The 14005-nt window shown below is 41.6% G+C and overlaps 1 protein-coding gene across 1 annotated transcript in view; it reads right to left on the minus strand.

Moving 5' to 3' along the window:
- c9orf72 (C9orf72-SMCR8 complex subunit) overlaps window positions 1-14005 on the minus strand; it is a 30768-nt gene that overhangs the window by 7629 nt on the left and 9134 nt on the right. Inside the window, exons 2-3 of the mRNA XM_038804012.1 lie at window positions 7358-7474; window positions 3684-3919 (exon numbers count right to left, since the gene is read on the minus strand). Of these exons, the coding sequence (XP_038659940.1) occupies window positions 3684-3919; window positions 7358-7474 (353 nt within the window). The remainder of the gene's footprint in view (window positions 1-3683; window positions 3920-7357; window positions 7475-14005) is intronic.

Genomic DNA, 14005 nt, shown 5'->3' on the forward strand with positions numbered 1-14005 from the left:
TCTACTGTACCTGACCTAGAACTACTGTACCAGACCTAGAAATACTGTACCAGAATCTACTGTACCTGAACTAGAACTACTGTATCAGAAACTACTGTACCTGACCTAGAACTACTGTACCGGAATCTACTGTACCTGACCTAGAACTACTGTACCAGACCTAGAACTACTGTACCAGAATCTACTGTATCTGACCTCGAACTACTGAACCAGAATCTACTGTACCAAAATCTACTGTACCTGAGCTAGAACTACTGTACCAGAATCTACTGTAACTGACCTAGAACTACTGTACCAGGATCTACTGCATCTGACCTAGAACTACTGTACCAGAATCTACTGTAACTGACCTAGAACTACTGTACCAGGATCTACTGCATCTGACCTAGAACTACTGTATCTGACCTAGAACTACTGTATCTGACCTAGAACTACTGTATCAGAATCTACTGTACCTGACCTAGAACTGCTGTACCAGAATCTACTGTATCTGACGTAGGGCCTGATCTCATCAGGAAATGACAAGCAAATTTCTACTTTCCATCATCATGAAGACCACAGAAAAAGGTTATGATAAAGTAAGTTAAGGTCTCAGCAAAAAATGTACAGCATATTTCCTGGACCAGCCCACAGCTACATGCCTTTTTGAACAGTAACAGAATCTTGCTTCACTTTCAGTATTTGATCTGACAAGGTGACATAAAGACATGATTGAAGAGTGCAGATGGATTTTACCTTTGATAACTATATTAACAATAATTACAATTTACCTTCCCCTGAAATTACTTCCAAGTGGCATTTTAAAACGCTTACAAAAATGTTAAAATTTCAGACTAATATTGAGAAAATTAAATTGTTACATATCTTGCTGGAAAATACAATTTCTACATGTAACATATAACAAAAAATGCCTAGCTTTATAAAGTGTGCGCATCAGACAGTGGTATGACTCCAACACCTCGACCTGTTAGTATCTCTACAAGCATATATATTTCATACAAGTGAACACAATGTGTGTGACTCTATTCTGTTACAGAAATTAATTTTTTTTTTAAATTCTGAAAGCAGAGACATGCGATCAAAGCTTTTCATCTTGTCGTCACAAGGATAACTTGGGGGGGGGACAATTTATACTGCATGAGAGGAGAGTGCTGATTGGTTACCAAATGGCCTCTGATTGACGGAGGTGTTGCCATAGAAAATGCGACATGGAACAGTTAACTGCCCAGGTTTGTTCAAGTTCAAACTGGGCACGCCGACTCTGATTGATCAAGGCATTGCTCTGGGGAATGAACCAGGGAATGACTGTTCCCTAAGCTTCTATTTAGTTGAAAAAGGTGCAATGTGTGGACATGTTCCTTTTGTCTGCAGAGGGCAGAGCCCTGTGTGTGTATCCGTGCATAAGTGAGCCATATTGCAAGCCTGACTAACAATTTTAAGTTTGGTTTCAGTCTAATTCTCAGCATAATCAGGATTATTTGTCGGATGTTGTCCACTCACGGAATCACATCTACTTTTGTACACCAGATTTTGATTTGTACCAGTAGGGGCTGTTTGTGTATGGTCAGTACTTTGCCTGCAGCAGTATATATCATGGTGATCTAGACCTGCCACCATTGTGTGACGCAGTATTCATTCGACTTAGGAATTCAGCAACTCAAGCAGTGGAGTTCAGTTTTAACGACATCATGTATGCCCAAATAGATGTTGTTGCAATAGGATTCCCTCTAGAACAAGCTCTCTCAAGCATATTTGTCGGTTTTGTAATGAATGCAAGAAATCAATATATATTATATTTCATATTTGTGGCAGTAATGCTATAAAAGACTCTGGTTTAAATTTCGCACAGCCAGTATTTCTGCTAAAGCTGTAATTAAAGAGTTGTAAAAGGTGAGATAATCATTCATTCCAACCACTTGTTGCAGATGTAGGGCTAATGGAATGTTATTTTTATTTTAGATAATTTACGACAGGTTGCATTTATTCCTACCTGAACAGGTCATGGAACTTTGTGTATACAGATGATACAATTAATGGGAGGAGCAAGGTCTGTCTGTAGTTTTGCAGCCTGTTATAGGATTTTAAATTGAACAGCAATTTTGCCAAATATTGTTAAGGTGAGCAGAAGTATACTGGATCTGGCTTAAAGGATCGATATAGATAAGCAAGTATCCTACTTGATTTACTTTAGTTATAAGTGGCATTTAAACTGTATTGGGTTGCTTACTTGGAATTAGTGGCAGGTGTAGATATAAGTTCAAGTTTTTTCCTTTCTTTCCTTTTATTTAGAATTGTTTAACTGTTAATTGTGAAGCTATTTCTTTGATGTCAATGTGGTTAATTCTATGTTTAAATTAAAGTTTGTTTTAACATAAAAGATTCCGATTGGTCAGCATCATCATTCGTGGGGTGAAGTATCTTTCCTCACAGTTTCAATGTTAGGGGTGCGCGTCCGGTATCCTAACAAAAGTTGGGGACTTATCCAATATCCTAACAGTTTCCATTAGAAATGTATTTTTGCTCCTGAATTGGAAAAAAATAATTGGGTACTCTAAATTTATATTTTTTTAAAAATGTATTTTTGATTAAATGACACCTAACCTCCTATCCCTTGCACTTTTCCGACATACAGATGATATGTTCACTATTTGAATCTGCCACTGTATGGAAGAACTTCCTTACACACCTTAATGGGCTTGATCCTCCTCTCAAATTGACCTTTAAAATGGAGCGGTCAAAAGAGCTCTCTTTCCTTGAACAGCTAGTTGAAAAATTTGCCAATGGGTTCTCTACAAGTGTAGCCTACCTTCACTAGAAGGGGCTGTTTAGCTCACTGGGCTAAATCGCTGGCTTTGAAAGCAGACCAAGGCAAGCCAGCAGCACGGTTCGATTCCCGTAACAGTCTCCCCGAACAGGCGCCGGAATGTGGCGACTAGGGGCTTTTCACAGTAACTTCATTTGAAGCCTACTCGTGACAATAAGCGATTTTCATTTTCATTTCACTTAGTTAATATACATGTTAGGATTCCTACAGTTCCATGCACTATAACATTGGCCTTATTGGCAACAGTGTAAATAGGGTCCAAACCATTTGCTCACCGTGCAAGCTTGGTGCTGAAGTAAGGCACAAAGCCATCCTACAGTACAATGTCTACCCTGATCAGATCATCACTCACTGCATATCATGCAACTCATGAATGGCCTTAAGGCTGCCACTTTCAGTTGTGAAGTGTCCAGTCTATCTCAGCTTACCATGGAAGGGTAAGATATCACAAAACTTTAAGCAACAGGTGAAGCTAACCGTTGCATTCTGTTAGTACGCAGTGGCAATACGAGGGGTATTCTCCACAAACAGAATTCTACCATTCTCAGCCACAAAGATGTTGTGCCGATCACACAAATGAGCAATGTGGTATATAAACTTCAGTGCCGGTGTGATGCCAGGCATCTAGGTCATACATCTCGATGATTGGTGGATCATATCAAACAGCATGTCTCTTTGGCTGTTCGCAATAGGCAGAGAGCTGACTGTACCCAACCAGCCTGTGCTTGCAAAAGCCAAAAAAGTGTCCAAGATTAGATGTGATTGGACAACATCTGGTAAACAATCCAGAGTTACAAGGCCTCTTTTTTCAGCAATACACTAGTTCTGTATTACCAACTACTTGTTTTAAAATGCTTACAGATCAGGGGTAAAACTTTCATCCATATGAATTACAGTCTCAGGAATCATATCTTCTTCTGATGCAGTCTTCTGAAGTGTGTAAAGTTCCTGGTTCATGTAACTCTGCTGGTTATAAATGTGTTCATGACATGGTGCCATCTGTTTCACTGTATTCACATCAACATCAATGTGTGTGGTTGGGTATGGAGCATACATAATCTGACGGAAAGGCAGCACAAAGCTACCAGTAGCATCCTAAGAAAGTAAAAATTCACATTGGTTGTAATCAGAAGCATCAATTCTAAATAATTGCTTTCAGTAACGATTGAAGATACATTTTGAATTTACTGAGTTCTTAACTTCACAACTCCATATCATCTTTTTTGTCAAAATTGCAAACATAGGTCAGGATTTCCCAGAGCTGAATTGCACCTGATTTGCGCTCCAGATTCCCAATCCTTAGCCATACAGATTTTTGCGTGGTGAGCGCGCTATCGGGCCGCCAGTTTGAGCAGTGGCCTAATAGCGAGGACCTGAGGCTGCGCTTCCCCCCACCCCCCAACCCCTCCCTGCGATTTTCTGGGTGTAACCCCCCACACCAGAGGCCCCCTAAATAAAGGGACTGCCCCACAGAGATCTGTAAATAATGTTATGGGCCAGGGTTTAGAGAACCCCAAAGTGTCTCATGGAGTTCACCTGACCCACAACTTTTAATAGATTGTGGTATGGGGAGCACACGGCCCACTCTACAGGTGTGGTACAGCAGAAATGGTAAAGTATTTTTAAAAGCAAAACGATGTTTATTCTATGAACTCAAGTTAACCTTTTTAAAATATCCAGTGAACATCTTAGCAACCATTAATTCAAATACAACTCCCAAAGAATACAACATTAAGTAATCCTTAATAACTTCCCAAACAACATCCAGAAGACAAAAGAAATACCTTTTAACAGAAGCACATCAAGTTTAAATTCACTACTGAGAACATTTATAATTCTGAATTCAGCAAATGATCAAGAGAGTCTTTTCATGGCAGAGAGAACAACAGCACGCCTGCTTTGTCTGGCTTCAGCTCCAACACTGAAACAAAACCAAAAAAACAGACACACCCAAGCTTTTCTCAAAGTGAAACTAAAAAGCAGAGCCAGAGCTCAGCTCCACCCACACTCTGACATCACTGCAGTAACATGAGCAGCCAAACATTTCTTAAAGTGACACTGCCATGACAATAAAGAGACCCCCCAACAGAGAGCCCCAAATAAAGCAGCCATCCCAGAGACCCCCTAAATAAAGAGACCCTCAAAATAAAGAGACACCTCACAGAAGGCAGACCCCTGTCAGGAAGCCCCCCAGAAGAGAGACCCTTGTTTGAAAGCCCCCCCCCCCGAAGCTAGGGAGCATTCCAGACACAGGCAGTGAAAAAACAATTCGCTGCTTTAATACTCACCTGTGCAATACACCTGTTGGCTCAGGCAGAGGAAATATCACCTGTCAATTCCAACAGAATTAAATGTTTTCCAATCATCTCCCTTCATGGTTGAGTGACTCTGAAGTGATCAGCTATGAAACTAACAGCACTTCACTCTGAAGTGGTCCAGGAGCTGTCAATCAAAGCTTGACGTCTATAAACTCAGGGCTAATTACACAGCTGACTACTCCAAAGTTACTTACTTAACTCTGAAGGGGTCTAGATGCTGTCAATCAAAGCTTGATGTATAAAAATATTGCTTTTTCACAGCTGACCACTTCAAAGTCACTCAACCATTGAAAGGAGATGAATGGATAAATGTTGAGAGCTGAGGGTGTGTGGAAGCTGTCAATCACAGCCTAGTAAAATTAATATCAAAGAGAAATGAATGAATGGCTTGCAGATTAAGGTGTGGGGGGGGTTAAAACCCAGCTGACTGGTTTTCTTTCTCTAGGAACTGACAGGTGCTGCTTCCTGTGTCAGAGCCAGCAGTCGTATTGTCCAGGTGAGTATTAAAGCAGTGAGTTTTTCTCATTGCCACTGTCTGGACTGCTTTCCAGCTTCCAGATAGGGGTCTCTCTTCTGGGGCATTTCCTGACAGGGGTGACTCTTTTGGGGGGTCTGTGGGGACATCTCACTATTTAGGGGGTCTCGGGGGGGGGGGGGGGGGGGGGGGGAAGAGGTCAATTTGTTTAGGGGGTCACTGGGATGCAATTTATTCAGCGGGTCTCTATCGGGGGGTTCTTTATTTAGGGGGCCTCTGTGACTAGGGGGTGTCTGGTGGAGGGGGTGGGGTCCGGTAGTGGTAGGGTGGGTAGGTCCTGCATGGGGAAGGGGGGTGGTCCTCTGATGGACTTTGGAGGCAACTCCTTTAAAGAGTTACCCCCTTGGCCCTACCTGAGGTCCACTGCATCAGGTATATGCTTGTCAGGGCCAGGACCAATTCTCACCTACATGATTCCCAGTCCAGAGGACCGCAGATTCACGTGGGCCTGGAGAATATGGTGCTCGGCCCGGTAATTAGGTGTAAATCTGTATTAACGATCCTGTTTTCTCCCCGCTGCTGAATTCTCCGCTGCATCGGGAATTCCACTATCGGCGGTGCAAGGCTGAGACTGAACTCCTAATTCCTGACTGCCCTCCCAAATTAGCTCCTAATCCCTGAACTCCCCTCCCAATTTAGCTCCTTCTCACTGGCCTCTGGGTCTACAAATGTTCAAGAACTGCATTTAGTCAGTGTAGAGATTAGAGAAAAGTGTGTAAACAACTTTTTATCCTCAATTATATCTATTCAAGGTAAGAACACAGACTAATACACATCCATTTTCTGTCCCCAGTGGAGAACAAGCTTCTATTATAATTTATTACCAGCATAATGCTACAGATATAAAGTAGAAGAATCTAAAATGGTGCATTGACACACCACATTGATGGCAGCTGTCTGTCCCATACAACAATGGTTGGAACAATGGTCGTCAATTCTCTGTTAAACATTGCCTGTTGTGGTTCAGCAGCCCCATTCTGTCGCATTTGCTGCAGAGGAAGGCAATGGGCAGAGAAGACACACAATTCACTGGCTTCTGTTTTCTCTGGGCTCGATGAGTTTTTATTGTTTTTGCTCTCCTCTTCCAAGGCCCTTACAAACGGTCAAACTCCAGAGGTCACGCCAGTGACTATCTTCCAGCTGCCAGTGTCAATGTTCACCATATTCATATCATGATTTACAGGTATCCATGTAGTGGATGTACGAAAGCCCAGGAGATTGCGATCCAGTCGCCAATTCACCATATAGCAAGTTATCACTAATGGGATAAACATGGTTGAGTCAGTGCAGATATCATTGGCTTAGCAATGAGCATATGCTGAAGGAATTCAAATGCTCCAGGATCTGAGTTGGTGACCTTGTCCTGCCAAGAGATGCCAAGGATACATGCCAATGACTACTGGTTACAGCTCTGCCAGAATACCAGATGTCCTTCATTCATGCAGCAAAGGTTCACTGAGTAATAGAACACAAATTTGATCAGCAATCTAAGGTGAGCCCTCAAGAGAGGAAAAAACTGAGAACAAATCAGTCCAAATACGTTCAAAACAGGTCTGCCGTCCTATAGGCCGGAGGATGGTTCTTGCTAATACAAGGAAGGTGATTAAAGAATGAAAAGCATCAACTTAATTGCAGGAGTAAAGAAATACACTTTATTATTTTGCATGGATATATTCTTACCTTTAAAAGGCCTTGAACAAAGAGACCTGAATCATATTTGAAAGAATCACTGGCATTAGCAAGTCGTGAGCATTTTCGTTCGGTTGGAGTCAAGAAAAGGCAAAGAGTGTGAACCATCTATCAATGCAGAGAGATATGTTAACAGATCACGTAATAAGTTACGCACAAGGCAATATACATAAAGTCTGGAAATATACTGATGGGCCTGACTTTTGTTGTAGAAATACTAGTGAAATGAAAAGCACTCATCGTTATTAGATGTAAATCAAACAACGTCGAGTGACTATATGTGCAGCCAAATGTGGAAACCGAGAAGCTGCTCCTGAGTTGCCCTATTCCTCCAGACGTTTATTCATCAAAAAAATTAGCATTGAAGTACATAGGATTTAACCATAGAATTTACAGTGCAGAAGGAGGCTATTTGGCCAATCAATTCTTTGCACCGGCCTTTGAAAAGAGCACCATCCACCCTATCCCCATAACCCAGTAACCCCACCTAACCTTTTTGGACAATTTAGCATGGCCAATCCACCTAACCTGCACATTTTTGGACTGTGGGAGGAAACCGGAGCACCCGGAGGAAACCCACGCAGACACGGGGAGAATGTGTAGACTCTGCACAGTGACCCAAGCCGGGAATCGAACCTCGGACCCTGGAGCTGTGAAGCAACGGTGCTAACCACTGTGCTACCATGCTGCCCCACCTGAAGTTACTGGACTTGCATTTTCTGAAGTCTCTAAACTCATGAGGAAAAGTTAGGGATTGCTTATTCCAGTGAAAGTAACTTTTTAATCGTGTGATAAGTCGTAGATGCTGCCAAACTCTCTGACACTGAAAATGAACTTAAAAATATGCAGCCTGAGTCTTCAGATTTTCATTATTGATGAAGATTTTTTAAAACGCAATTTCTAAAATTTTGTTTCTTTTATTTGTCTTTCAATCCCTCTCTTTATTTTGTCTTTTGTATATGGTTTAACATTGAATTAAATATTCTAACTTACATTTGCACTATTCATTAATGATTCTTCAGTCTGATTCATTAAGTGAGGATAGTTTCTTGCCCTTTCATACGCAGATCCCAGTCTCTGCACTGTGACTTTCTAGGTCAGTAAGCTACAGTGTAAAACCCCATAGCATGTCTGTGGGCACCTATAATTGTAATGAATAGCTACTGCAGCTTGTAAACTGCTGAGATCAAAATCCAGTCTATACTGCACTACAGTGATTACATTCTTAAATCCTAGTCTCCTTTGGTATCACATATATTGTCACAGCAAAACTAGTCATTGTTTTCTAGTGCTATGAAATGTCTACATCTATAGTATTGAACTCCGGCCATCAAAAGAAAACTATAGATGCGATGAAAACATTTGAAATAAGAACTCAACGCAACATACCATTTAAACAAAAATATTCACCAGATTATGAACAATAAGGGTGGCACAGTGCTTAGCGCTGCTGCCTCACAGTACCAGGGACCCGGGTTCAATTCCAGCTTTGGGTGATTGCCTGTGTGGAGTCTGCACTTTCTCCCCGTGTCTGTGTGGATTTCCTCCCACGTGTGCAGGTTAGGTGGAGTTATGGTTAGGGTGTGGAAATGGGCCTAGATAAGGTGCTCTTTTAGAGTGTCGGTGCAGACTCAATGGGCTGAATGGCCTCCTTCTGCACTGTATGAATGATATTTTATGTAATATACACACACATTTATTGCAAATGAACTATTATTCAAAGGGCTGTAGATATTGGATATTGTATGCTATATTGCATGAAGACAAAAATTATTGCACATTTTATATCATAATGCATAATGCAGCAAGCGAGCCAGCATTTATAGTTATCTCCTGAATTCTAAGTTGCTTAACTCATGCCGATCATTGAAATCATGCAAGAAGGCTTCAATTATTAAAACTGCTTAATTCAATCTACAGGAAAATATATTTTTCTTTAAAACTTTGAATAAATAAGTCTGTGTATTTCAATATACTCTATAACTTTATTTATTATAAAAACTGCAAATATTTTTACCCCTCCAAGCTATGTTATGACCCCTGGTTTATGGTATTAATGGCCAAATCTTTATTTTATTACATACTGATGTCACTCCTTACCTACTGATGTCACTCCTTACCTACTGATGTCACTCCTTACCTACTGATGTCACTCCTTACCTACTGATGTCACTCCTTAGCCATAAACATTAATAAGAAAACAACAGTGTAACTAACCCAATGGGGATGACATTTTAGCATGGAGAGAGGATTGGCTAACTATCAGGGAACAGAGGGTCAGGATAAATGGGTAATGTTCAGGTTGGCAAACTGGAACTAGTGGAGTGTTACACAGATCAATTCCAGGGGCCTCAACTATTTATGATCTATATTAATGAGTGGATGAAGGGACCAAATGTACTGTAGCCAAATTTATTGATAATACAAAGATAGGTAGAAAAGTAAGTTGCGAGAAGGAGATTGCAAAGGGATACAGCCAGGTTATGCGAGCGGGCAAAAAATTGGCAGATGGAGCCTGATGGGGGTAAAAGTGAGGTTGTCCATTTTGGCAAGAAGAAGAGAAAAGCAGAATATTAGTTAAATGGAGCGAGCCGAATGCCACAATTCAGAGGGATCGGAGTGTCCTCGCACATGGATCACAAACAATGAGCATGCAGGTACAGCAAGTAATTAGGAAGGCAAATGGAATGCAGGCATTTATTGAAAGGGGTATGGAGCATAAAAGAGGGGAAGTCTTGCTCGGGCCACAAAGGTTATTGGTGAGACTACATCTGGAGTACTATGTACAGTTTTGGTCTCCTTACTTAAGGCAGGTGATGTGGGGAGTGAATCGATTTGATATTAAAACTCATATTTAGATGTGCATTTTGCAGCTTTGGAAATGGGCGATTGTAGTTTGAACACTAGTAATTTAAAGTGGGCTATGGGGCCTTTCAGATATGATGGGAAATCTAGCCAAAGCAAGGCATTAAGGAAATAGTAAAACAGAAGGGGGTTATCCCGGCTGTGAGTCAAGAAGGACACAGTACAGTCCACTCTAGCTTATTGATGTATATGTGAGACCAAAGGGAAAATGCTGGAAAATCTCAGCAAGTCTGACAGCATCTGTAGGGAGAGAAAAGAGCTAACGTTTCGAGTCCAATGACTCTTTGTCAAAGCTAACAGACAGAGAAAGTGGGAAATATTTATACTGTGGAGTGAGAATGAAAGATAAGTCACAGCCACAGAACCCCCAGGGAAACCGGGTGCTAATGGCCACAGATACCAAGGGGAAAGAGTGTTAATGGTAGTCCCCAGAGAGGACAAAAGATGTGAAAGGTCAAACAGCAGAGAAACTAACATCAGAGAATGAACTGTAGGTGTGAAATTAAATGTATATTAAGAAAGAAAGAAATGGTAAAAGACAGTTAAAATGAAATGAAAACAAATGGGTCGAGGTGGGGCTGATCATCTGAAGTTGTTGAATTTGATGTTCAGGCCGGAAGGCTGTAGCTGCCTAACCGGAAGATGAGATGTTGTTCCTCCAGTTTGCGTTGAGCTTCACTGGAACATTGCAGCAGGCCAAGAACAGACATGTGGGCATGGGAGCAGGGTCTTTTGTTAAAATGGCAAGCAACAGGAAGGTCAGGATCCTGAATGCGCACAGACCGAAGATGCTCAGCAAAGCGATCACCCAGTCTGCGTTTGGTCTCTCCGATATAGAGGAGACCACATTGGGAGCAGCGAATGCAGTAGACCAAATTGGAAGAGATGCAAGTGAAATGCTGCTTAACCTGGAATGAGAGTTTTGGGCCTGGAATGTTAAGCATGGAAGAGGTAAAGGGGCAGGTGTTATACCTTCTGTGATTGCATGGGAAGGTGCCATGGGTGATGGGAGAGGTACTGGGTATGGTGGAGGAGTGGACTAAATTGTCTCGGAGGGAATGGTCTTTGCGGAATGCTGACAGAGGGAGTGAAGGGAAGATGTGTTTGGTGGTGGCATCATGCTGGAGTTGGCGAAAATGGCGGAGGATTATGCTTTGCATATGGAGGCTGGTTCTGGGAGGGAATGGAGGGGCGAGCGAGATGGACCACACACTGTTGAGGGCCCTGTCCACAACTGTTGGTGGGAAATCATGGTCGAGGAAGAAGGAAACATTATGTGTGAGACCTCCTGTTTTCTATAACCAAAAGATATAAATATGTTACACAGCCTTGGTACCAGTCAGACATTTTGTAGGAGCAGCGTTATTTGTTTCTGAATGAAGTCTCAGTCACTGCAACTTACAGACTTGAGTGGTTTTGTTTTTTGATCACAGCAATTTGGTGTAGTCAGCAGGATCCTCACAATGGAATCGAATTGAATGCTGACAGCAGAGGACAGGTGCATCTGCTGATTTACCACCCATTAGATAGAGAAGTAAGCATCTGAAACAGGAAGCCGGTGGATTGGTTTGTAGTAAGAGACAGATAGAACAGAGAAGTTAAGAGCTGAAAAAGCAATGGGTCTTTTGGCTTTTGGAGCATATTACCATGCTCAGAAAGTTGACAAGATTTTGAAATATAAATAAATAACTTAGGAGATGGGCAATTTGAGAAAGTAATTCCAGCAGAAAGATAAGGAGATAGATGGTTTAGAGAGGTAGCTTCATACTTGTGGGTTAGGAGCTGAGCAGTCAGCTACAATATTGCAACAGCATCGTATATCCAGTTTGCATGCAAGAGCTGCCTTGGTTGAACTACAGCAACTCAGGCAGGAGCTCACAGAAAATAACAGGACAAATGGGAGGTGTTCACAGGAGCTGTGTGATGCCAGAGGAGCATTAAGGGGTGCAGTTAAACAGCCTCACAGAGAAGCTAGTCACTCCATGTGTATGTTTCAGATAGTGCAGTCAAAAGCAGTTAAAATAGTCGTTGGTCACGGTAGTTACAGGAGGCAAGCTCCCTTTTAAGCAAGATGGCACACCACCTACTTGTGTGTCTGACCAAAACATAAAACAATCTGTTTCTCTAAATCCCATCTGAATGAAAATGAAATGAAAATCGCTTATTGTCACAAGTAGGCTTCAAATGAAGTTACTGTGAAAAGCCCCTAGTCACCATATTCCGACGCCTGTTCGGGGAGGCTGGTACGGGAATTGAACCGTGTTCCTGGCCTGCCTTGGTCTGCTTTCAAAGCCAGCAATTTAGCCCTGTGCTAAACCAGCCCCAGTAGTCACAAGTAAAGTTAAGATAATTCAGAAAAAGCAAGTTAACTGATAGCAGAGTATAGTTCAGATACTGTGTGGAATGGCAACAAGAAGAAAGAAATAACTTGTGAAGATCTGTGTATTATCTGAAGTATAAATACTTTTCCTGTCAGAATGCGATTCCTTGTGTGTCTGTAAGTGCAGTTTTTATGTCAGAGAACTAATGGCTTGTAAACCCCCTGTGGGTTTTTTTTCCTTGCTTGTTTAATGTGTGTATCTCCTATTTCTAGGAGTGCATGGAATTATGACGGTATGAATATGGTTACTGCGTGTGCCTAAATGGTTAGTAAGGGATTGTGAGTTTGCAGTAGTCTGTCTCTAAGAACCGATAGCTGTGAGATTATGCTGAGAATAAGCTGTTTGAAATTCATAAACTGAGAATCTGTGTGTTGCTTTTCTTTTACATGGATGTTCATAGGTTTGTTTTATTACTGGTTTGGGCTATATATGTTAACGTTTTATTAAGTTAACCTTGTCTTGAGTTTTAATTACAGACATTTCAAAAGTTTAAAGCAAGCAAATGCTGTATTTTGCTACTTGTGTGTGGATGATGATTGTGTGCTTCAAGGTTTAATGCTTTTCTGTCTGGCATTGTGATTTTGTGACAGTAGGTTCAGTGATTTGAATTAAACAGCTAACAAAAGGGAAGCGTAATTAATAGTTTATTTTTCAGGTTATGTACCTGGATTCATGCTTACTAGCCAGAATCGTAATTCCAGGATATTTTTGAAAATAATGTGGGAATTTTAATCTGGAAACAAATTCGCGCATGTGAGAATAAGATAGTTTTCAGTCTGTTCCCTCTCAGAGAATGCATTCCTTTTTTAAAAATAAATTTAGAGTGCCCAATTTTTTCCAATTAAGGGGCAATTTAGCATGGCCAATCCACCTATCCTGCACATCTTTTGGGTTGTGGGGGTGAAACCCACGCAAACACGGGGAGAATGTGAGAGAATGCATTCCTGCTGGCTGTGCATCACATGATGTGTAGTGATGTCAGCAGTGTTTGTCCAGGCTTGCGGCAGGTCACCACCTTGATTGGATGAGCAGCACCTCTAAATAAACCTCTCATCATGTTTTACCAGAATCCAGAGTGTAGGCACCTCCACACCTTTTCTCTTTGTGGCAACAAAAAAATAACAAAAGTGACGAGGACTGAGGCAGAAAAATCGCTGAAAAAATCTTTCATTGACCAACGGTGGGATGGCATCAGGAGCAACAGAAGATTCTCGGATTGGACTCAACGTCGGGCGATGCACTGCCGCCGATGTGAAGGTTTAAACAAATTTTTCGACTACTGCTGGTGCAAATTTTCTGCTGAGACAGTGAACTTTGGACTAAGAGTGACTCTGACAGAAAATGGGTCAAGTGAGGACCAGTGCTCCACGGACTGCAGGAGCTGGTATTCTAA

This window comes from Scyliorhinus canicula, chromosome 8, assembly GCF_902713615.1.
Source record: "Scyliorhinus canicula chromosome 8, sScyCan1.1, whole genome shotgun sequence".
NCBI classification, from domain to species: Eukaryota; Metazoa; Chordata; class Chondrichthyes; order Carcharhiniformes; family Scyliorhinidae; genus Scyliorhinus; species Scyliorhinus canicula.